This window comes from Periophthalmus magnuspinnatus, chromosome 19 (assembly GCF_009829125.3).
Source record: "Periophthalmus magnuspinnatus isolate fPerMag1 chromosome 19, fPerMag1.2.pri, whole genome shotgun sequence".
NCBI classification, from domain to species: Eukaryota; Metazoa; Chordata; class Actinopteri; order Gobiiformes; family Gobiidae; genus Periophthalmus; species Periophthalmus magnuspinnatus.
Window position 1 is genome coordinate 19,453,047 of NC_047144.1, and position 25,844 is coordinate 19,478,890.

Genomic DNA, 25,844 nt, shown 5'->3' on the forward strand with positions numbered 1-25,844 from the left:
GTCGTCAATGCACAATTTTCCTGTTCTAGGCAGATTTAGACATCCTTGCCTTACTTTGGTCAAGAGGGGCCTGACTCTCCACAAGAGATCACTTTTTTCTCACACTCTGGAACGTCAATGTGAAAAAAAAAGAACATTTGAAAAAACACAACAAAATGGAGGAAATAACTGCAAATGTCCACTACAGAGGACATTTTTAAACACTTAAATATTACGCTAAAAAACTATTAAAATTAATTAGACAATGTTTAAATGTGTTGTTAAAAGACTTACATTAAATATGCCATCAACATTTCAAGCCAGAATTTGCTCAATAAAAAGTAAAATGCATTTACTTTTCCTCTTCCCATAAAATGTGCTTGCAGCGACGGACACCATTTTCCTTGATGAAAAAAGAAAGGTACCAAAGCCCCACCCCTTCACATTTGGTATCATTGAAAAGCTCTAAATGTCCTCTGTAGATGTCAAAAGGAGTTATTTCAGTAGTATGCACTGGGTTGGAGATATTCAGGTTTACATATGTCCTCCATAGAGGACAAATTTGAACTACTGGTAGTCAGGAGAATATATATATATATATATATATATATATATATATATATATATATATATATATATATATTCATTCTGAATGTACATGTTATGATGAACCTGAAGCTACAGTCAGCAGCCCAGTCCTGCAGACATTACCAGCAAACAAGAAACAAAGAACAGCACAAAAATATACAATCTTAAAATGCAGGTAGTATAATATTTGCTAAGTGAATAAATATAATGAATCATAAGCCTAGATTGTAAAATGTTTAGCTCTTTATAGTTCACTTCGTGGCTCCTAAAAGAGCCGTTGTGGGTCAGTCCTGTGGTGGACATGAGTACTCTGCGGGCTGCCATGGCACTGCTCCCTCTTCACAGACGTGAGACTTGAACACCTCTCTCACCCTCGTGGCCTCGTGGGACTCAGATTTTAAACTCTCCTCAGTGTTCCCTCTTGAGTGTTTGTTGGCTCTGGTCAGGTCCTGAATGGAGAAGGTAAAATGGTGGAGTGGTGCATAGAGATTCTTCCTCTGGCCCTGTTTTTGGAGGAGGGTCTGGTTGTTTCTTCTCATCCAACTGGCTGGTACTTTTAATGAGTCAAACACATCCTCTGCCATCATGATGAATATCTGGAAAAGATAATAATAAAACTCAGTTGATGCCTGCTCTGCGCTCACTCAGACAGTACTACTTCTGCCCAGGCTACAGCTACTGTGGGTGAAAGCACCAAGCGCCCTCTGCTGGTGATACCGATTATTGCTCTTAAAACAAACCATCCACAATATGATCCAAACAGATAGAAACAGTAGTTATATTTAACGTTTACAGGCCTAGTTAAGACTAGATTTAATTTATGGGGGGTAAACATTTTAGAGTTCATCAGAAATCACATAGTGCCACACTTATATCAACTTGATTTGAAATATTGTTCTAAAATATAATATTGCAAAATGACTTACAGTAACTTGTAAATGGTCACAGTTGTATTCATTTCTGCTCTTCTTTCCAGAACATTATCTGTTAAAGGAAAAAAAGAAACGGTATAATAAGCTGTTCTACATTAGACAATATATCTGTGTAATCCCTCAGTCGTCTAGGTCTGATCCGTACTAAAAGCAAAAAGTCAAATCTGTCAACCGGACAAAAAGTTGTAAGAGTGAAAACGTTTCGCTGCTCATCTGCCTCTTCGGTTCTGGTCAGCTTGCTGGTGGACACTGCCTAATATATCTGAAGGGAGGAGCTAGCTACACTGAAACGGTAAACGGCTCTTACAGTTTCTGTATGTGGGCTCGGTCTATTGAGCTACACTGAGTGTGCAGGTACTAAGTCTCAGTCACAGTACACACTACTGCACAGAACATGGTGATGTATTACTTTGACACGTTTACGCAGTAACTTCAGACAGTCTTTGGGTGGTGTGACGCATCTCAACAACTGTTCTTCCCAGACATGGTCAGCAAGACACATCTCTTATCTATAAGGTCTGATATAGATCAACAACCAAATTATACTGTAATACTACGAAAACACGATGAATATTCCTCATCTTAAAACAGGATCTATTCAATTACACATTACTGCACAAACGTAAAAGAAAATGTAGGTTTGATTATTTTTTTAAAAGCTACTAAACCAGCGAGCACCGACACTAAACCTACCAGATATCTGATAACTCCAGCATTTGCATCATGATGACGACAGTTAGGTTCTTCATCTTCATCCTGTGTTAACTTCAGGGGCATCTCCAACAGGTGACAGTAGAGTCCACTTCTATACTGCAATAGACAATTAAGGATCAAATGAAAGTGCTGCTGGGAAAAACAATACACAATTTTAATTCAAATATCCTTGACCTTTATAAGCAAGTTTGAATATTTCATCTTATCTTGAATCTGTCTGGAATGAACATAAAATAGAATTCAACAAACCTTGCAGCGTTCTTATGGAGGCATCTCACTCTTCTGTCCAGAAACATCCATCCTTCTACTGCACTGAAAAAAACATTTGAAGAGAAATGTTAAGTCTTAAGTCGTTTTCACATGTTAGTGCGGTCTGCTGACCGGCTCCAGTGAGCACAAGATTTAACTCTGTTGCCTTTAATTTACTCTTGTTCACATACACCATGCATGCATCATTCACCCCAAACACTCACCATGAGCCACATGAGGCCATCATGTGGAATCGCTCATTTTGTTCCATCTGTCCCATCTTGCACAGAATTTTTAACTGACATCTAAAAGACTTCTTTTAATCACCCTCTGCTTGCTTTGCCATGGTCACTGAAGCTTAAAAAAAAAAAAAAACACACACACAATTGCAGTGATTAATTTGTGGCAGTGTTTCTGTCAGAATATCACCAGAAAACCACATGTCAGCTGAAGCCATGCCATCAGTACAAACTCAAGATGATTGATGTGTTGAGTATAGTATGTGAGTAGGTGGTGTGTCATTTTGTCGTTGACAAGATTTTTTTGTGTGCATAGATTACATTTTTTTCATAAAATATATGTTAAAATGACTTACAATCACGTGTAGATAAACTCAGTTGGAAGGCAGACTGCGCAGTCCCTCATTCGTCCAGGAGGGGTGAATTTTAGAAAAAGTTTCACAGGCAGTCATCTGGACAATTTTTTTCAGAATCAAACAGTTTTGAATGTTGGAAGAGGGAACAAAAACAACAACCACATTAAATTACAACATATTATTGCACAGAAGCCGAAGATTTAGATTTAGAATGACTTACACGTATTTGTTAATGGTCACAATTCATTAATTCCTGCTCCTCCAAACAGTATCTGTTAAAAAAAAAAAATTACAACTTAATTATTTATCCATATAAGACAATATAAATAATAGATGATGTTTGGTTGGCACCTTCAGTCTTTGTCAGAAGCGTCTCATGGAGACTGGTTTGACGAGTCTTAAGAGCTGTTCTTCCCAGGTTTGGTCAGGGACTCCAACATATCTCTCATTGTCTCCTATTGGCTGATATAGATGAACTATGCTGTAATGTGTCTGGTGGTCCAGGCGTGGTCAGCCTGACAGATCGATCATCTCCTATTAGCCATCGTCATAGATACCTTTTACCAAGAAAACAAGATGATTATTATTAAACTAAAATCAGGATTTGATTTCAACAGTCTTACTGCAGCACATTTTTACAACAGCTTTCATTATTTTTGTAAAAGCTACTAAACCAAAGAATATTTTTAGCATAGTCACTAAACCTACCAGACATCTGACAGTTTCAGCTTTCGCATGATGATGACAACAGTTAGGATCCATCATCTTCATCTTGTTTCAGCTTCAAGGGCATCTCCAGCAGCTGGCAGTACAGTCCACCTGTATACTGCATTAAACAATTAAGGATCAAATTAAATCACTGTAGGAGGCATTTATGGTGAATAGTTACACTGTGTTTTCATGTGGGATTTGCTTATACCTGAGGCACAGAGGAGGAAAGAGGCAGGGTTGTGACATCTGTATGTCGTGAATAAATGCATTCTGTGAACTCTGGCGTCCTAGAGCGTCACTGTTCCATGAGACAGGACCCAGTGTAGTCCCAAAAGGTCATTGGATCCAGTGTGAGCACAAGCAGGTGTTGTTAAACTCAAAATGACATTATCAAGTAAAAAGACACAGTACTGCTCACCGGAGAACTTGTGACAATACCTACCTGTACCTGTCACTCTCAAACAACAAATGAATGGTTAAACCCCACAGCGTAGGGACTTACAGTTCGCTGCTGTAGGGCCAGTCGCTGGAGTGCCAGGTCTCCAGGGTCTCCAGGGTCTCCTCAACCTCACGGACAGCGGAGGCAGACGTCAAGGGGGTAGTCACCAGCATGGAGTCTGAGCCAGAGACGTACATCCAAACCTCCTGGTCCATGTGGTGCAGGTTGGGAAGCATAGTCCACAAGAGCTGAAAGAGAGCACAGTCACTTTAGAGTATTGTGTCCGTTTTATATGTGACCAACAGTATTCTAGTATAGGGTCTGGTATACCTCCCAGAACAGGGACTCGTCCCACACATGGAGCCAGAGAGGGAACCGCTGCCGAACTCCAGGCTGCTCAAACAATATACAGACACATGTCAAACACAATGCGACAAGGGCACAATGTCTCATTCAGAGAAATATTAGACTTACCTGAGCACCAGGGCGAGGGGGCACAGAGGAGCCAGAGGCGGCGGAGCCAGAGGCGGCGGAGCCAGAGGCGGCGGAGCCAGAGGCGGAGGAGCCAGAGGTGGAGGAGCCAGAGGCGGAGAGCCCAGGGCTGCGACTCTCAACAGGCTGGGAATCAAGAAAAAGATCGTGAGCCATTTGACTTTTCATGCAGTTAAGTGTCACTGAATATTTAAGACAGGTCAAACTCACCTGCACACAAGCAGAAGGGCCAGTCTGCCGAGGCAGAGGGCGTCTGCTGCTGGCAACCTACAAAAGTTTAAGTTTGGTTTAAAAGAGGTAAAAATGCAAAAGGGATAAAAACACGTGAAAATTCCCACAAACAATCTAAACCACCAAGAGACAGATTTTAGTTGAGTTAAGTGTGTGAGCCTTACCTGCTGAGGAGCTGCGGGCGTCCCAGTGGTGGAGGGCCCTGGGCTGTGCAGTCTCTGGACCTGGAACATCAGAACACACAGGTGAATACCGATGTCTTTATAAAAGACATTTTAAAAAGAGCAAAGGGCAAATGTGACCAGGCCTACCGGAGCAGAAGAGGAGGGTCGAGAGCTGCCCCTTGCTGAAGGATCACCACGGCGGGCACGAGTGATCCGAGGGACAGGCGCCGGAGACCTCTTCCTCTTCCTGCCGCCCTATTGGACAGAAGATAATCAACATTAGATGTATGCTAAAAGACAGTATCTAAATGACAAACTAAGTAAGGTCTTCTTTCAAAACCTCACTACAGGAGTTTGTGGAAGGTGGATAAACAGTAATCAAAAGAATAATACACCGCATCTCCAACTTTTCAAAGACCTCGGCAATCGGGGTTACTTTTCAAAAAACAAATGTAGTGCAACAGGATGCTTATTTTAATATCTGTGTGCATTGCCTATGTTTTATTTGGTTAGTGTTGTAAATGTATTGTAGTTTCTAAATCATGAATAAGTTGATTACTGCAGCCAATACTCAAATCAAATATTTTTGTTGAACATGCATAAATGTGAGCCATTTGGCCACTTTGTGTTGATCCACTCCAAATTCAATAAAATTCCATAAAACACAACACTTATTTTCAGTAAGCAACATTAAATAAAATACTCTGGGTTGTTGTAAGTTCACCAACTATTGAGCAGATTTACTAGAACAAACTCACAACTGTACTTTCAGAGATGTTGTCCTCTAATGATATATTTACAAAGCAAATCCCTTTTATTTATTAAAAACATACATATACATTGAGGATTCATTCTTTTTGTACAATTATAATACAAGTATCTTTAGTATAAAATCAGTGTTTTGGCCAAATATGGCCTTATCAAACAATATATTTAAGTGTGAACATGTTGCTAAACTGTATTAAACTGTGTTCAAAGTCTTCCCTTTTAAAATTTAACCATGGAGCCTATAGAACCTATACAAGTAAACATTTATATTTTAACATTTCTAATTCTATTTTCAGTGTGTTAGTTATTGCTACTTTGTCAATGTTACTGATGCCAAGTAGAAGTAGTAAATACTGAAAGTAGCCTTATAGCTAACGTTGTTATTTATGCTAATAATCATCGCAAATGCTTTTTAAAAAGACAAATTTGCTTTACCATGCTGCAGTTGAACTTAAAGGCTGGTGGCCCAAGTGCTGCTGAACTTGAAGGCTGATGAAGTTCAAGTGCTGTGGGAACAAAAACAAAAACAAAGCTGCGTGAGGCGGTGGTGCTAGTTTAGCTGCTATTAGCCGTTAGCTTAGTCTGCGGAGAACAGTGCGTGGCTTCTCTCTCGAGGACAAGAGCGAAATGGTGGATTTTGAATTCGAATGTTGTCCATAACAACATTATGTTGTTATTCTTTGAATGTTGTGCATAACAACTGTGTAACCATTAGCAACCATGGAAGGGTGATAAGATTTTCGTGTTACCTGTTGATGTTTTCACGGGAAGAGCCATAGACATCAATCTTTCCAAATCCAATGAGCTAGACCAGTTTGGGCGAAAAACGTCTCTTCTGTCCAAATCTTAGTTTTTGCTGCAGTCAGCAGTTAAAAGTATTGGAATTATCATAAACTCATAATGGCTCCATCTGTGTGAATGCACATACACCACTACATTCTATCATTTCACTGTCTAAACAACCAACCCAAAAAGTAGGATTTTATTCACTTTATGCACTGCTGTTTTTAAAACATCATATTTCACTCACTAATAGTGAACCTGGTTGGAGACTAAAAATCTCAAACTCTTGTTTAACGTACTTTTATTATATCAGTTCTGCTGATATCTTCATTACTGAATTTGCACACAAAGGGACCCACATGTGCCAGATTTGGACAACCAATTTTGCAAACTTTGCATAGTCAGCTGCTCTAAAAGTGCTATGCATGGGATTCAAAATATTTGCCTGTATTTTATTTTTATTTTTTTTATCAAATACAATTCAATTTCACCTTTTAAAATCTGAAATTACAAAAAATGTGTCAAAGCAATTTGATTAAAAAGTCTTTCATCAGACTTTTTACTGTAGTTTGTTTTTTCTTCCAAGTTGGTTCTTGCCCGAAGGAGCTGGGGAAAAAAACAATACATCATTTTAGCTTAAGTATCCTTGATCTTTATAAGCAATTTTAAAGATTTCACTTTTTCAGTCCAGAGCATCCTCTGCAATAGTAACAGGTCGGAGGTGCCACTGGTAGGTGCTGCTGTAGTCACTGTCTGATGTGTCACTGTCGTCTCTGCGCAGAGGTCGGCCCTTTTTTTGGCTATAACTGGATTAGTTGTGGGCAATGTTCCCTCTAATTTTTCACGAGTCTGAGCAAACACACAAACTCCCTGAGCGTCCCATGGACCAGTGTGAGCGACATCGGACGTGGTCACTGTGGTCATCAGACGTGGTCACTGTGGTCATGCTGCATCACATCCATCCAAGTTAAATGTTTTATTAAAAGAATCAAATTACCGCATTTACATTTCTGTTATAAGACTTTTAATTAAGTGCTTTAGCCACTTATACAATGAAAATGACAAAAATCTTGCTCATGACCTGTGTAGTGTGTTAATGCTATTGGAAGTATAAATATTTCATTTTAACTATGGAAAAACATGAGCTTCAACCAAACCAAGACAACTGTAAACTCCAATGTTGAAAACACACTTAACATTTTTATGATAAAGCTCTGACTTATGAGTATAATCCATTGTGTGAAGCTTTTGCTGTGTCTGAGTGAGATTGTCCTACTGTGTCTGACAGACAGTCCGGTAACTCAGGTCTAGGAGGGGGCTCCCACCTCCTAGACCTGTCTGCTGCTGCTTCTTCAGGGCAGGCTCTTCTGCTGCACCCACAGGTGTGTAAAGGCATTAAGTTGTGGTCAGGCTTTCATAAAACTGTATGAGGTTGTTGTGAATTTCAATGTGCAACTTCAGTCTACAATTTTCCATTAAATGTACATATGTACTGATTGGTTTTCTATATCCATTAACTTGTGTTTAAATGGCATTCTCATAACACTTTGTTTTGTAGGTCACCGAAGAGGAGAGCGAAGAAGAGGTCCCTGGTGTTGTCACCCTCCAGCTTCGAGAGGGAGCTGCTGGCAGCGCTCCAGAACTGACCTCCTCCTCCTCTTCATGCTCCGAGGATGAGCACTTTTTCTTGTCTCTGCTTCCTCTCCTGCAGAAGGTGCCACCTCATTGTAATGATTTTGTAAAATTTACCATTCACTAATTATTATATAAAAACACCATTTCCTTTAAATTTGGAACCTTTGGAGCCTACCGTGTAGGCTGCAGGGAGGAAACAGACCCTCCTTTCTCCTCTACTTCATATGGTCCCTCACTTCCCACACACCTCCTCCAGGCAAGGTCCTTTCTAAATATATATGTAAATGGTTTATAAAATTATCTTTTTTTGTTAATATTTGTTGTTACAAAATTTTGATGCTGTTGTAAAATAAAATGTGTACATTTTATTATGAAACGTTTACTACTTTTTACATGATGCACCATTTTTCTACTGCTGTGTAGTTTGGGGTAATATCAGTAATTGTTAACACAATGTATACCATAGTTACATATCTAAAAGTATTTGACTTCATTTACCAATTCAAGCCCATAGATAAAACATCAAAAAAGCATAGATAAGAGTTAAATTAATCTGTATGTTTAATCATTTCCCTGTGTAACCTGGTAATTAGGGCCAGTCTTGAATGTTATGATGAACCTGAAGCTACAGTCAGCAGCCCAGTCCTGCAGACATTACCAGCAAACAAGAAACAAAGAACAGCACAAAAATATACAATCTTAAAATGCAGGTAGTATAATATTTGCTAAGTGAATAAATATAACGAATCATAAGCCTAGATTGTAAAATGTTAAGCTCTTTATAGTTCACTTCGTGGCTCCTAAAAGAGCCGTTGTGGGTCAGTCCTGTGGTGGACATGAGTACTCCGAGGGCTGCCATGGCACTGCTCCCTCTTCACAGAAGTGAGACTTGAACACCTCTCTCACCCTCGTGGCCTCGTGGGACTCAGATTTTAAACTCTCCTCAGTGTTCCCTCTTGAGTGTTGGCTCTGGTCAGGTCCTGAATGGAGAAGGTAAAATGGTGGAGTGGTGCATAGAGATTCTTCCTCTGGCCCTGTTTTTGGAGGAGGGTCTGGTTGTTTCTTCTCATCCAACTGGCTGGTACTTTTAATGAGTCAAACACATCCTCTGCCATCATGATGAATATCTGGAAAAGATAATAATAAAACTCAGTTGATGCCTGCTCTGCGCTCACTCAGACAGTACTACTTCTGCCCAGGTTACAGCTACTGTGGGTGAAAGCACCAAGTGCCCTCTGCTGGTGATACCGATTATTGCTCTTAAAACACACCATCCACAATATGATGCCAACAGATATAAACAGTAGTTATATTTAACATTTACGGGCCTAGTTAAGACTAGATTTAATTTATGGGGCGTAAACATTTTAGAGTTCATCAGAAATCACATAGTGCCACACTTATATCAACTTGATTTGAAATATTGTTCTAAAATATATGATTGCAAAATGACTTACAGTAACTTGTAAATGATCACAGTTGTATTCATTTCTGCTCTTCTTTCCAGAACATTATCTGTTAAAGGAAAAAAGAAACGGTATAATAAGCTGTTCTACATTAGACAATATATCTGTGTAATCCCTCAGTCGTCTAGGTCTGATCCGTACTAAAAGCAAAAAGTCAAATCTGTCAAAAGGACAAAAAGTTGTAAGAGTGAAGACGTTTCGCTGCTCATCCGAGCCGCCTCTTTGGTTCTGGTCAGCTTGCTGGTGGACACTGCCTAATATATCTGAAGGGAGGAGCTAGCTACACTGAAACGGTAAACGGCTCTTACAGTTTCTGTATGTGGGCTCGGTCTATTGAGCTACACTGAGTGTGCAGGTACTAAGTCTCAGGCACAGTACACACTACTGCACAGAACATGGTGATGTATTACTTTGACACGTTTACGCAGTAACTTCAGACAGTCTTTGGGTGGTGTGACACATCTTAAAACTGTTCTTCCCAGACGTGGTCAGCAAGACACATCTCTTATCTATATGGTCTGATTAGATCAACAACCAAATTATACTGTAATACTACGAAAACACGATGAATATTCCTCATCTTAAAACAGGATCTATTCAATTACACATTACTGCACAAACGTAAAAGAAAATGTAGGTTTGATTATTTTTTTAAAAGCTACTAAACCAGCGAGCACCGACACTAAACCTACCAGATATCTGATAACTCCAGCATTTGCATCATGATGACGACAGTTAGGTTCTTCATCTTCATCCTGTGTTAGCTTCAGGGGCATCTCCAACAGGTGACAGTAGAGTCCACTTCTATACTGCAATAGACAATTAAGGATCAAATGAAAGTGCTGCTGGGAAAAACAATACACAATTTTAATTCAAATATCCTTGACCTTTATAAGCAAGTTTGAATATTTCATCTTATCTTAACTTGAATCTGTCTGGAATGAACATAAAATAGAATTCAACAGAATTCTCCTTAAGAGCTACTCAACAAACCTTGCAGCGTTCTTATGGAGGCATCTCACTCTTCTGTCCAGAAACATCCATCCTTCTACTGCACTGAAAAAAACACTTGAAGAGAAATGTTAAGTCTTAAGTCGTTTTCACATGTTAGTGCGGTCTGCTGACCGACTCCAGTGAGCACAAGACTTAACTCTGTTGCCTTTAATTTACTCTTGTTCACATACACCATGCATGCATCATTCACCCCAAACACTCACCATGAGCCACATGAGGCCATCATGTGGAATCGCTCATTTTGTTCCATCTGTCCCATCTTGCACAGAATTCTTAACTGACATCTAAAAGACTTCTTTTAATCACCCTCTGCTTGCTTTGCCATGGTCACTGAAGCTTAAAAAAAAAAAAAAAAAACACACACACAATTGCAGTGATTAATTTGTGGCAGTGTTTCTGTCAGAATATCACCAGAAAACCACATGTCAACTGAAGCCATGCCATCAGTACAAACTCAAGATGATTGATGTGTTGAGTATAGTATGTGAGTTGGTGGTGTGTCATTAAGTCATTGACTCATCCATTTTCCATTGAATTTTAAGATTTTTTTTTTTTAAATAGATTACATTTTTTTCATAAAATATATGCTAAAATGACTTACAATCACGTGCAAATAAACTCAGTTGGAAGGGAGACTGCGTAGTCTCTCATTCGTCCAAGAGGGGTGAATTTTAGAAAAAGTTTCACAGGTAGGCATCTGGACAATGTTTTCAGAGAACAGTTTTGACTGCTGGAAGAGGGAACAAAAAAACAACAACATTAAATTACAACATATTATTGCACAGAAGCCGAAGATTTAGATTTGGAATGATTTACACCTATTTGTTAATGGTCACAATTCATTCATTCCTGCTCCTCCAAACAGTATCTGTTGAAAGAAAAATTACAATTTAATTGTTTATCCATATAAGCCAATATAAATAATAGATGATGTTTGGTTGGCACCTTCAGTCTTTGTCAGAAGCGTCTCATGGCGACTGGTTTGACGAGTCTTAAGAGCTGTTCTTCCCAGGTTTGGTCAGGGACTCCAACATATCTCTTATTGTCTCCTATTGGCTGATATAGATGAACTATGCTGTAATGTGTCTGGTCATCCAGGCGTGGTCAGCCTGACAGATCGATCATCTCCTATCAGCCATCATCATAGATAGCTTTTACCAAGAAAACAAGATGATTATTATTAAACTAAAATCAGGATTTGATTTCAACAGTCTTACTGCAGCACATTTTTACAACAGCTTTCATTATTTTTGTAAAAGCTACTAAACCAAAGAACATTTTTAGCATAGTCACTAAACCTACCAGACATCTGACAGTTTCAGCTTTCGCATGATGATGACAACAGTTAGGATCCATCATCTTCATCCTGTTTTAGCTTCAAGGGCATCTCCAGCAGCTGGCAGTACAGTCCACCTGTATACTGCATTAAACAATTAAGGATCAAATTAAATCACTGTAGGAGACATTTATGGTGAATAGTTACACTGTGTTTTCATGTGGGATTTGCTTATACCTGAGGCACAGAGGAGGAAAGAGGCAGGGTTGTGACATCTGTATGTCGTGAATAAATGCATTCTGTAAACTCTGGTGTCCTAGAGCATCACCATGAGGCAGGACCCAATGTAGTCCCAAAAGGTCATTGGATCCAGTGCGAGCACAAGCAGGTGTTCTTAAACTCAAAATGACATTATCAAGTAAAAAGACACAGTACTGCTCACCTGAGAACTTCTGACAATACCTACCTGTACCTGTCACTCTCAAACAACAAATGAATGGTTAAACCCCACAGCATAGGGACTTACAGTTCGCTGCCGTAGGGCCAGTCGCTGGAGTGCCAGGTCTCCAGGGTCTCCTCAACCTCACGGACAGCGGAGGCAGACGTCAAGGGGGTAGTCACCAGCATGGAGTCTGACTAAATAATGTAGTCAAACTAAAGTCATTTAAATACATCTGAAATATGAAAAACAAAATGTCCATAAGTATAAATGTGTCTAAATTTAAAGATAATTAAACACTAGGAAATTTGGAAGAAATTAGTCTCAGTCCCAACCAGAACCCGGCTTTAAATCATTTTAGATACTTGTACATAGAATAAATCACTGCTATGAATAATTTGAATTATATGAATGTTGATCAGACAAAATAAAGTTTGTGTTGTAAAAAGGGGGAGGTTGCAGTTAGTATAACATAGGACAACACTGACAAAGGACAGTTATAGTTAAGGCAGTAATTTGTAGTTAGGTACTCTGCTCCTGACAAGTTTAACCTGAAGGATGGACAGATGCAGAGGACACCAACATCAAAGTGTACTCATCTCAGAGGTTCAGATCTGAGCCAGAGAAAAGAAACGGTTTGAAAGGGGAGTTAAAGAAGCTATTTTTGTTGAATAGGAATGGGGGCCTGAGACATAATCCATCCTCAGACCCAAAGCAAACAAAAAGAAGCAAAAGAGAGCAATAGGAGGGCCATTAAAGGTCATTTCTTAGTGAAGGATTATTATAGTTATTCATTTTACATAATTTTGGCATTTATTTTAGGTCTTTCGCATAATGTGGTGATATTGAGGTTATAGCGGTACAGTTAGTTACATTTGCAGTAAAAAAAAATCACTAAAAATGTATCTGAGAGCTGCTTTTGGCCCCTGGGAACATATCTGGCAATCAACTTGTATTAAAAAAATGTCAATATTGCTTGTTATATTATCATAAATATAACGAAATGCCTTTAATTCATATTTAAAATGTGATATATATTTTTGTTATTACTAGAGGAAAACAGTTTTTAGATTTTCTTTCAGTATTTCTCCCTTTGACCTAAAACGTGCCTGAGGGGCTGTATGGTGTCCGAGCGGGTCCAGCCGAAACGCGCTGCAGAAATGGAGGGCGTCACGGTGGGGCAGGTTTTTGACGCCGAGTGCATCCTGAGCAAACGGCCGCGAAAGGTACGACCCAAACCCCTAAACATGACCCGGTCTTCTCCTCCGGGACCCCGCCCCGGCTAACGCTCTGCTCTCTGTCCGCAGGGGAAGTTCGAATACCTGGTGAAATGGAGAGGATGGTCGTCCAAGTGAGTGCTAGCCCTGGATGCAGCATTAGCATTAGCCGTTAGCATTAGCCTCGCAGCATCAAAACAAACAAAAATCACCGCGTTTTCCTCTTATTCTTCTGCTATTAGAGCTATAATCTTTCAATAATCGTGTCTGTTTATTCATAAAATATGCACAGGTGAGACTGAATTTAAAAATATTGAAATAAAATTAAAATTATTTCCATATGTTTGACTGATAAAAGCTGCACAGTCTGATCACATCGTGCAACACATCTGCAAATTATCATCTTATTTTCATGTGCATCACAGTGAATCACACATGCACCGTCCTTTTTTATTAGTAATGCTCCTTAAAACTTAAAAGGAGACTTAAATAAATGTTTCACTTGGTTATTATTTGGGAATTGATTTAATACAGTCTTAAAAATGTGTGTTTAGTGTTGAAATATCAGGCATTGATAATTTTCCATATATTTCCTTTTTTTTTTTTGCTTGAATTCAGCTGCAAAATAAAATGTAAATGCATTAGAAAAAGCTAAATTTTTTTGCTGTTGAATTTGTGAAATGAGAATAAGTGATGTTTTAAAGTTTAAAGTGATCTATGTTATAATGTTGTTTCCTCATCAGTCGGAGTTATGTTTGGTATCATTCACATGTTTAACGCACAAACCCTGCAAATGTAGACGCCTTCTCTCAAACTGAAAACACTCTGTTCCACCTTGTGATGTCATGTGGTGATACAGGAAGTGCTTCATTGTCTTTTTAAACTCCACACACCTTCATTAGAATCATTTGGATAATTTCAGCCCTGAAATTTTCAATATTTACTAAACAAAAGGTAAAAGGTAGCTGTTAACTTGCAAACTACCGCCTCATGATATTATGAGGTGGAACAGAGTATTTTGAGCTTTGGAGATGTAGACAGACTGATATTAAAGGGTCATTCAAACTCAAACAAATGTGTGAATGAAACAAAACCCAACGCCATGAATATTTTTGGGGAGGTCACAACATCATAACATGGCTTGAAGTTCAGAAGAATCAATTTAGTGCTATATAGGACCTTTAAACTGTGAAAACTGATTAGTATATGCAAAAATAATAACCTGATAACACTTGATTCGTGACATCGTCTTGCAGTAACCTCACTCTGAGCAGGAGACGGATCAGAATCATATGGTAGATTTTTATTGTTTACCAATCCCAAACTAATAATGAAGAGGTTCAGCGTTTGTGAATCAGAAGTTTGGAGATTTCTTTCAAAAACAGTGAATCTTTCATAGAGTTAGAGACGCCTGCGCCATCTGAGATTATGACATATAATCTTAATTAAAACACTAAATAGGCCCATAGAAAAGAGAGATTTTGACTTTTTTTTTCAATGTCAAGACTCACCAAATCTGTAAACACCTGGAAAACCTAACATTTTATATCACAAGGAAATAGTAACTGGATTATTATCGTCATTATTATTTTTTGTTCTTTTATAAATAAGTAAAAACATAACACATTTTTTCCTGGCAATAATTTCAATGTTAAAATCTCCAAATCTGTAAACACTTTTATATCACAGCCCAAAATATAATATAAAGAAGTAATTCTACTGTATTACATTTACAGTATATGATTCATAATTATTTGTGTTTAATAAAGATTTTGTAATACTTGTTTTGGTTTTCAGACACAACAGTTGGGAGCCGGAGGAGAATATTCTGGACCCGAGACTTTTAGCCGCATTTCACAAAAGGTTTGTTCTGGTTTTAATTTGAAGTTTTAAAGAGCCAATATTGTGCTCTTTTCTTGATAAGATAAGATATGCCTTTATTAGTCCCACAGTGGGGAAGTTCCAGTATTGACCAGTATTGATTCCAGTATTGATCCATGTTATAATGCAGTTGTGAATGAAGTTGTGTTTTTTTTGTTTTTTGTTTTTTTTTCACACATGTTTAACGCACAAATCCTGCATATTTAGGCATTTTTTTCTGTCAAACAAAACGGCATACATTTTCACTAGAATTATTCGAATAATTTCAACCCTGCAATTTCTGATCCCTGTTGAACCAAAGGTAAAAGATGTAGCTGTTAAACCTGTGTGAATGAAACACAAAAACACAAGTCCAGGTCTGTTTTTGAGGAGGTAACAACATTAAAACAAGGCTAAAACCTCATAAGAGTCAATTTTGTGCAACAAGATCTTTAGAATAAATAAATCTTAACCAATCATTACTAAAGGAAAACTTGTGATTTTTGTCTGATCTCAGGGAGCAAGAGCGAGAGGAGCTGCTGCAGAAGAAAGGAAAGCGACCCAGAGGACGACCTCGAAAGAATCTGGTGAGAAATGACCCAAATGCCCTCCCATCCTCTTATGTCCTTCTGTGTCAGATATAGGTAGAGGGATTCTGTTTTAAAACCTGATGCTACTTCCCATAGTTTTGTTCTTCTCAACTTTTTTCCACAAACTGCCACTTAACTGATGTAAAACTGTGATAAATATTTACCACAGGAACTATCCCACCAAACCACGTCAGAATTTGAAAACTCCAAAACCTGTCAGATGCATTTTAAGAAGTCTTTTAACATGACTGTCTCTCTTTTCTTTCTTTCTCTCTATCTTTGTTTCCCAGCCTCCCGTGACCCCCGTGCCCTCTGACCCTCACTCCTCTTCCTCCTCGGGCCTCTCTTCCTCCTGCTCTTCATCAGATGACGAACATCGACCCAAAAAATCCTCCAGGTCTCACCGGACTCTCCCCGTACCCCAAAAACGCCCCCAAATCCTTCTCAAGTCTGAGTCTAGTCACCACAAGTCCAAGAAACGCGGCCGCAAGCCCCTCCCCCCTGACCTCAAAGCGCTTCGCCAGAGCAAAACGCGACCTCCGACCTCGGCCTCGCTCTCTCCGCCATCCGTCGCACGTCCACACAGAGACCTGAACGTGAAAAAGCCACTTCAGCCCGCGAGCTTCACCTACACTGGGATGAGTCGGAGTTCCAGGGAGGACGCCCACACCTCCGCCGCGTCCTTCACCCAGAGCAGTGCCTCCAAATCGGGTACAGTCAGCAGCATGTGGCCCGGGTCCGCTGCAGGTCGCGCTCTTTCGCTAACCACCGCTTCTCCGCACAAAACGAACGCTGCAACGCAAAGCAAAAGCAAAGAGCAGACGAAGAGCGCGGAGGTGAAGAGGGCGGAGTCGAGCGGGGCGTTGAAGATGGGGTTCGGGACGGCAAGCGTGCAGAGGAGTTTAGGAGCACCGCATAAACAGCAAAACAACGGAGCGAAACCGAACCAAAACCAAGCGCTGAGTTTACGAGCGCTAAACCTACAGGAAAACTCGCAACGTCTACGAAGCGGAGGGAGCGCCAACGCCAAAGACCGACTGTCCTCCGCCGAGCGAAGGGGGGAGACGAACCGAAGCGTTCCCGAGCTGAGCGAGGGAGAGTCCGACGAAGAGGACGACAGCTCCAGCGACTCGGACCACAGCGGGACACTAGGGGGCGCTGGCGTGACGGCGGCTAACGTGATGGTGGCTAAAGCGCAGATGCTGTTTCCCGTGGAGGGGAGACCAAGCCTGGGCGCGCACGTAGACTCGGACTCGGACACTGAGGAGTCGAACTGGAGACCGTCTCGTAACGTGTTGGAGCACGTGTTTGTCACCGATGTCACGGCCAATTTCATCACCGTCACCGTGAAAGAGTCACCGACGAGCGTGGGATTCTTCAACAGCTAAAGGAGCCGCGGCTAACGGAGTTGACATGGTAACAGGAAAACATTAAGACGTTTACACAGATTTAAATAGACGTTAAAATGGGAAAACTCAATGACATTCCAGATCACTCCGCACAGACGAGCAGAGGTCCACTGTTCTGCTGCAGGTTCAATGGATTTTTGACTGATATTGTTTTAAAGAGTCGGTATTATGCAAAATGTACTTTTTTATAATTTTCTACCATGTTGTTCCCTCAGCCAAAACATGACTGAAAAGGTTTTAAATGTCCTCCGTGTATGTCTGAGTAATATAGCGATCTCTCCCGGCCCTATTTGAACATTTCTTATGGTTAGATTTTAGCTGTTGTGATGGCGCTCTGAAGGGGGAGTGACTTAACGCAAAGAGCAAAATTGAAACTTATAAAACACATCAGTACGCTGGATGTTCGCAGTTAATACTCAATAGATTAAAAAAAAAAAACCTTTAAAGATGCGTTTTTCTGGTGGATGTTTCTGCCGCCTGCTTGTCTCCATGGAGATGTAATTCCTTTGTCTGAATATACCACAGTATGACTTTAAACGTGTCTTTTCTCCAATAAGTTAAGCAGGTAATCCCACTAGTCAGATCTGCGGAGAGGCGACAATATTAATACATAATTTTCCATTAATTCTTTAGCAATAAATAGATCAGTATTTGCAAGATAGACACATTTAATGCTATAATGGGGAACATTCCAGGCAAAGTAATAACATCTCTATGAATGCAAGTAACATAATTCACCATAAAGTTACATAGTTTTAATTGTTTGCATGGCACTTCAAGTCTGACCAGGCTCTCAAAGCATCGTACGATTAGTGTTGACATGATATAAAAATGTCATATTCTTATTTTGATCCTGATGAATTGACTCAATACTGATTCCGATACTTTAAAGATCAGTTTAAAAGCTTTTTTAGATGGGAACAAGTAATAGTATTTGTTTGTTATTATTTATACCATATGGTCTTACAGTAGTTTTGATAAAACTCAAGATTATTATTATAATTATTCAGGAAAGGTCCAATTTGATCCAGTTTTTTCAGTATCAAAACTTGCTCAAACGACTATCTAATTTCTATACTATTTCTGTTTTTAGTATCGATTAATATCTGATTTTCGATACTTTTGACAACCCTACACACCACTGCTATTGTAGCTACAGCTGCCATGGGACAGACTGATGGAAGGGAGGTTGCCTTTCTGCACCATCGGTCCCTCTGACCACACACACAGACTAGTTTCATGCTAGGAAAGGTGTTTTGCTCAAGGATGCAACAACAGACCTGGGATTGAACCAGTGAACTTGTGGTTGTTGGGTGAATGCTTTTAACCCACTGCTCCTCTTGAGTGTTTGAATCATACACCCAAACAGTGATTTAGTCCCGGTTCAGTCCTGTTTTAGTCCTGTTTTAGTCCCAGTTCAGTCCCGGTTTAGACCCAGTTTGGACCTGGTTTAGACCTGGTTTAGACCTTGTTTAGACCCGATTTAGACCTGATTTAGACCTGGTTTGGTTTTGTCATGCCCAAGGACACAACATTATGTCTGGGATTGAACCTCTGAACACTTTTAACCCACTGTTCCTCTAGAGTGTTTGAACCATGCAGGCAAACAGTGTTTTAGTCCAGTTTTTGTCCCGTATTAGTCCTGTTTTAGTCCCGGTTCAGTCCTGTTTTAGTCCCGGTTCAGTCCTGTTTTAGTCCCGGTTCAGTCCCGTTTTAGTCCCGGTTCAGTCCCGTTTTAGTCCCGGTTCAGTCCCGTTTTAGTCCCATTGTAGTCCCGTTTTAGACCTGGTTTTGACCTGGTTTAGACTGGTTTAGACCTGGTTTGGCTTTGTCATGCCCAAGGACACAACATCATGCCTGGGACTGAACCTCTGAACTCCTGGTTGGTGGGTGAACACTTTAAACCCGCTGTTCGTCTTGAGTGTTTGAACCTTGCAGCAGACAGTGTGCCTCTTCACACCAGCCTCCGTTGGACCTGATTCCACACAAGTGATTGTAGCTTTTTAAACATGTTTTTATTCATTTTTCTGTACATTTTTGTAAATATGAACCCGTGTTTATAACTTACTGAACGACATTTCCAAAAGTGTCTCGAAACTTTTCAAATATCTGCTCCTTTTTAATATCATATTGTCACTTCAGTATGACTCCTCAGTGCATTTATTTATTTTAATTGTACCGGTAACTTGTTTTTGTCTGGCCTTCATCGTACTGTCTTTTCCTCATGCTTTAATCCTGGTGAAGACCTGGTTCAGACCTGGCTTAGACCTGGTTTAGACCCAGTTCAGTCCTGGTTTAGACCTGGTTTAGACCCAGTTCAGTCCTGGTTTAGACCTGGTTTAGACCCAGTTCAGTCCTGGTTTAGTCCTGGTTTGAATCTTTCTTCATCAAACTCCTTGTATTTCCCACCTTTTCCTCTACTTTACCACATTTAAAAGGGCATTTAAAATCCTCCTGCTTTTCTTGAATTGTTCTGTCGCCTTAAACGCCTTTAGTTTTCGAGTAAATTCTCTCAAATTCTGCCTTATTTTTAGTATTCTCTGTTTAGATTCCCACAATTTGAATGTAGAATTTCAGTGCCTCTGTTCTTGACTTGGGCTGTTAATTTCCTGCGTTTTAACCAGAACTCTTCATAAAAACTCAAATGTGGTTTCTCTCTGGTTATAATTTTCCCCCTTTTTAGTTTCTTCAGTCTTTGCGCCCCCTGCTGTCCCGTCCTTGTAACAGTAATAATGATGTGTTGTTTTATTTATACAGAAAAGTAAAACGTAAATATGTTTTTGTGAATTGTTTCTTGGTGCTGTTTTTGGCTGCAGCCTGTGCCTCAAATACACAATAAACTACAGTCAAAACTTAACTTCGTCAACTGGTTTAGTCCTGGTTTAGTCCTGGTTTAATCCTGGTTTAGCCCTATTTAAGACCTCATTCAAGTAATGGCTCAGTCCTGACTTTGACCAGATTTCAATTTATTTTTGTCTGAGTTTAGACCCATGTGTGTTTTGGTTTAATTTTAGTCTTGGTTTAAGTAAAGGTTTAGTCCTGCTTTAGACCTGGTTTAGTCCCAGTTTAGTCCTGCTTTTTAGTCTTGGTGAAATCTTGATTTTGGTCCTGTCATTGTGCCCGGTTTAGATCTGTTTTTACTCCTGGTTTAGTCCTAGTTTAGTCCTGATTTAGGCCTGGTTGTGTCCTGATTTAGACCCATTATGGTTTCCATTTAGTTTTGGTTTCAGTTCCAGTGTAATCCCATTTTGATTTTTTTGAACAAATGTAGGTCTGCTTTGTCCCAGTTTAGACCTTCTTTATTAGCCTTGGTAAAATCGCGCTGTAGTCCTGGTTTAGACCTGGTTTACTCCTGGTTTTAGCCCGTTTTGGGTCTGATATATTCCTCCTAACATTCAGATTCATAATTCAGTATTATGTAATCTCCCTTTCCACCAGCAGAGGGCAGCATTCACTCCTCATTTCGACCTAAGCGGAACCTTTCGTCTGTGGCCTGAGCGGAACCCGGACTGTTTTCGGTGACGGACTACTCCTCTGTTTCCTAACATGTTTTTTCCGCGCTCTCTCCGCTGTTTTTTAACTTTAAAACCGTAAACTGTCATCTTTATAAACTCCAAACATATTTATCTGAATATTCTACACCACCCGGGTAAGTGTCGTTGTTGTTATAGTTTACTTAAACGATAAAACTTGTTTATTTGGATGCTAATGCTAACGCGGCTAACAGGACTTGTGTAGGTCAGTTGTCACATCTTAAATGAAATTCTATCCCACCTGGTCATGTTTATGTTCTGTTTCAGTCCAGATCGGAACAGTTTGGTCTTGATTTTGTAATGGCCTATCATTGGTTGATTATTCATAGTTTTCATTGCATAATTTAGTGATGATTTGTACTATAATTATAGTTGTGTTAAAGATTTGATTTAATGTGTCATGAAGGGATTAATGCGCTCTCTTCACTAATATGATCTTGTTTATTTAATCTACAACACTAAAACTCTTCTCTTCCTCCTCAGTGCTTCCAGACTTGGTCCAGACTCTGATCCAAGGCTCTGGTTGGACCATGCTCTCCTCTATAGCTCTGATCAGAGTTTTTTGTCCTTCATTTTCGGCTCGACTTTTCCAAACAACATGTCCCGTGATCGTCCGGACTCTGCACTCCTCGGTACATCACTGCTTATTCACAACCATATCATACACTACAACATCAGGCAATTATCTAACATTAAATCAAACAGTTTCTAATGAGTGTTTTAAATGGAGCCAATTCTCTGTCAGTAAAAGCTTGTGGTTTGGAGCAGGACAAGACTGACAGGAGAAAAAAAAATCCTAATTGTCCTATTGATAAAAAGCTTTCAGAAAAGTCTTTTTTTGTTAGTTTAATTATAAATGAATACAATGCTTTGTTCAGGTCATAGATAGTTCAGGCTTTGCCCATCTACCCAAAGGTCACTGGTTTGAACTTGGATCAGTGCACGCTGCTGTTATTACATAGGACTATCTACTCAATTTGACTTATGTGTTGTTTTTTTTCTACATTCATTGATCCCAGTCTATGTGAAAGTTCAGTTGTTTGTTTTTAAATGTATTTATTTAAAATTAATACAGAATATATAATTTCGTATAAGGGTCCTGTATGGCATTATGTAGCCAATATATATTATAATTATAGGTATGTCCTTGTATTTATTGTATCTTGCTGGAAATAACTTTGTTTGACATGATCTCTGACCTCAATTTTTGGACTGTGTATAAAATGAGTGATAAAAAATGTATTAAAAATATAAATATGTACTTTGTTTTTCATTAATGTCTTTATAATGATGCTGGTGTTTGATTCTATTATTTATTTTTATTTTTTTTGTAGATTTGTCGTCGCCCACAGACGCTGCTCCAGGGCAGAGCTCCTCTTCGTCTCCAGTTCAGATCCAAAAAGAGCCGCGTGCGTTTGGAAGAAGAGGAGCGGAAAACGCGGAACAGAACGGTGCTGACCTACATCGCCGCGGCTGGAGTCGGAATGATCGGACTCTCCTACGCCGCAGTGCCCCTGTACAGGCTCTACTGTCAGGTGAGAGACAGGAGCAGAGCAGACAGGATGCAGATAAGATGGTCAGATGGAGCAGAGGATGCAGAGGAGAGGCTCAGATGGAGCAGAGAAAGATTGGTGACTGTGTGATTTGTCTCCAGGCCACAGGTCTCGGGGGTACGGCGGTGGCGGGACACGACTCTTCGGTGGTGGAACACATGAGTCCTGTTAAAGAGCGCGTCCTCAAAGTGACGTTTAACGCAGACACTCACGCCAGCATCCAGTGGAACTTCAGACCGCAGCAGAGCGAGATCTATGTGAGGAAACACAACACACACACTACATCAGTGTTTTTCAACCTTTTCTGAATCGTGCCACACTTTTGCTGTTGAAAAGATGCTAAAGCTCACCGTCCACTATAACATCAAATGAAACTCCCAAAAAACTAAATAATGTCTGTGTCTCTGTGTCTGGCAGAAGCTGGCCAAAATAATCACAGTAAATAACTCTGGGAATTGCTTATTTAACTCAAATATTGGATATTTTTCCAAGGCACACCTGGTGATTAAGGCACATGTGTGTTCCTCAGCACTGGTTCACAATCACTGCTCTACATCTACTAAAGTAAATCTGTACTTTTCTGGTCATGAATATCTCAATATTTTGGGTCCGACTGCAACAGTTGTGACTATTTTATATCTCTAAACATACTCTAAAACACATAGGAAAAGATCTTACTTTTATATCAAAGACACAGGCATAACAAGACGAAGATAACAAAAGCATTATTAACTCAAAATGTCAGAATGGAATAAGCATTTTCATCAGTAATACAATTTATTTGTAAATATTCTCTTCCAAAGCCTTCAGTCACCAACTTTAATTTGATGTGGTGGTGGGAGATGTGCCAAAAAAATTATATCACAATCTTCTTGAAGCCAGATTACAATTTCAATTATTCATATTTCATACAAACATAGTCTCTTTATATTGCCTCGCAGAATAAATGTATCTTCTTCTTCATACACGTCACTGTGATTGGTTAAATGCAGCTGTCACTCACTCAGAGCATTACAGAGGCTGACCAATCGGACTAGAGGGTAGCAAAAGTATTTTTTTAAATTGACCGCTGCATTAGAAAGGAAATTAGTGAATCATGATCCAAAGATATATTCATTTTAATCTGGGACAGTTCTCTGATCTCTCAGAGAAAAGATGCTCTGTGCTAGCTTTAGGTGCACCTTCTTTTCCATCCTTGGGTCAGTTTAAACAGAAAACATGAAACAGCTCATTTACATAAAAGCAAAGCCTCCTAAAAATCACAACTGTCCAATTCAAAACAGCAGATCATCACAGGAATCAGATCACATTTGCATCCCCATATTGCCCATCGCTTATTTGGAGGTTAATCTATTTTAAAAGTGAATTTGCAGCCATAATTTTAAGCATTTTTCCAATAACAATAATCAGATGGTATTTGACACGCCATCAGAAATGTTCTACAATCCACCTGTAAATGTTTGTTTACACAGGTGGTTCCCGGGGAAACAGCTCTGGCGTTTTACAAAGCCAAAAACCCTACAGACAAACCCATCATCGGCATCTCCACCTACAACGTGGTGCCCTTTGAGGCTGGACAATACTTCAATAAGATACAGGTACCACAAATACTACAAAAGTACTTCACTCCAAAAACGCTTCTTCAAAAACTCTACTTTGTTGAAGCTGTTTCACCACTTGTCCACGAGGCTTCTTTAGTTTTGATCTGGAACAAGCTTAAATGCATGTCCTGAACGATCATGCAGAATATGTCTCAGGGATAGTTCAATAACAGATACTCTTAATAACTGGGGTGTGTTAGAATGTTATTAGCTCCTCCCTTAAAGAAGACGTATTGTGCACGCGTCTGCTCTAGAGTTATAATCTATGACACCTGTGGATCATTGCTATAATTTGGACATTTTAAATTGCAAAATTGATCTAAAACGACTTGATAAAAGGAACAAGTCCGTTGATTTTGCATTAGAAAACAGTGACATCACCATAATCATCATCACAACAAAGCGCCTCATGCTTTTGGCCCTTCCCTTGGATAGCTACACATCACACTAGCGAGCTGTAGCTTTTTTTCATTTGTACCAAAATGACTATGTGACGCTTTTGAATCCTACTTATATCACTGATTAAGAAATTAAAACTGGAGAAGGAAGTAAGTGTGTCACAGTGGGCGTGTCCCGGTGGAGGTGAAAACTGGAGTTGATCGCTTACTCTTAAAAATATGGCATCTTGAGAGTAAGAGAATCACTCCAAATACAACTGTGTGTGAGTAAATGATGAGGGGAAATGACTATAATATGGTTCAAAGCTCCGAAAAGTCGACTTTGCAGAATAAGTCTCATTTAAGACACAAATTTAAACAAATTGAAAAAAAAAACGTGATCTCTCTATGACCTCAGCATCTGGTCAGCCATGAGAATTTAACATTGACTTCTAATACTCTATCTCCTCTCCCCCTCTTTCCTCTCTGTCCTCTCCTCATCTCCCCTCCTCTCTCTCCACTCTCTTTTTGCCCCCTCCCCCTCTACAGTGTTTCTGTTTCGAGGAGCAGCGTCTGAATCCTCATGAGGAGGTGGACATGCCGGTCTTCTTCTACATTGACCCCGAGTTCGACTCTGACCCCAGAATGGCCCGAGTCAACACCATCACTCTGTCTTATACTTTCTTTGAAGCAAAAGAGGGACAGAGGCTCCCCCTGCCCGGGTACAGCTACCAACCCCAATAACAGTACCCAAATAATGTCTAATACCAGAGCTGCCACTGAAGAACCAGGACACAGAATGGACTGAGATTTGCCCTGGACTTTCTTGGTCCTTAAATCAAAGTGGATAAGTTATTATTGTACGTATGTAAATGACAAAAAAAACTGGACTGGATTCAGGAGTGATTGTGTGAAACCCTGTGTACAAATAAAACCAAATAAAACCATTGTGAATATTGTTCAAAATGAAACTCCTCCAAAATAAATATTTATGATAAGAACTGTTGTACATGTATGTGGCTGCATCGCTCTGGTGTTTTGGTAAATAACTCTGAAGCAATCAGGCGAAAAGGGATAAAGACATTGTTTAGTTCACATGACACCATTGACATTTAATTTTAAAATGTGATGAAATAAATCTAATCATTTTGTCTGTTAAGTACATAATAATCCCAAATACTGTAAATCAAAAACTTATGTAACTTTTAACAGTGTTTTATATATGTTGA

The 25,844-nt window shown here is 39.6% G+C and overlaps 2 protein-coding genes across 2 annotated transcripts; both read left to right on the forward strand.

The window, feature by feature from the left end:
• Positions 1-13,594: 13,594 nt before the first annotated feature.
• Positions 13,595-20,406, forward strand: LOC117387166 (chromobox protein homolog 2-like). The gene is made up of 5 exons (XM_033984592.2): positions 13,595-13,701; positions 13,783-13,826; positions 15,490-15,555; positions 16,070-16,139; positions 16,433-20,406. Exons 1-5 carry the CDS (start codon positions 13,597-13,599, stop codon positions 17,528-17,530), a joined length of 1,383 nt encoding a protein of 460 aa, XP_033840483.2. The 5' UTR covers positions 13,595-13,596; the 3' UTR covers positions 17,531-20,406.
• A 640-nt stretch (positions 20,407-21,046) lies between these two features.
• LOC117387167 (cytochrome c oxidase assembly protein COX11, mitochondrial) lies at positions 21,047-25,611 on the forward strand. Its single transcript, XM_033984593.2, has 6 exons — positions 21,047-21,200; positions 21,568-21,716; positions 22,419-22,619; positions 22,739-22,894; positions 24,110-24,235; positions 25,165-25,611. Exons 2-6 carry the CDS (start codon positions 21,615-21,617, stop codon positions 25,357-25,359), a joined length of 780 nt encoding a protein of 259 aa, XP_033840484.1. The 5' UTR covers positions 21,047-21,200; positions 21,568-21,614; the 3' UTR covers positions 25,360-25,611.
• The last annotated feature ends 233 nt before the right edge of the window (positions 25,612-25,844 follow it).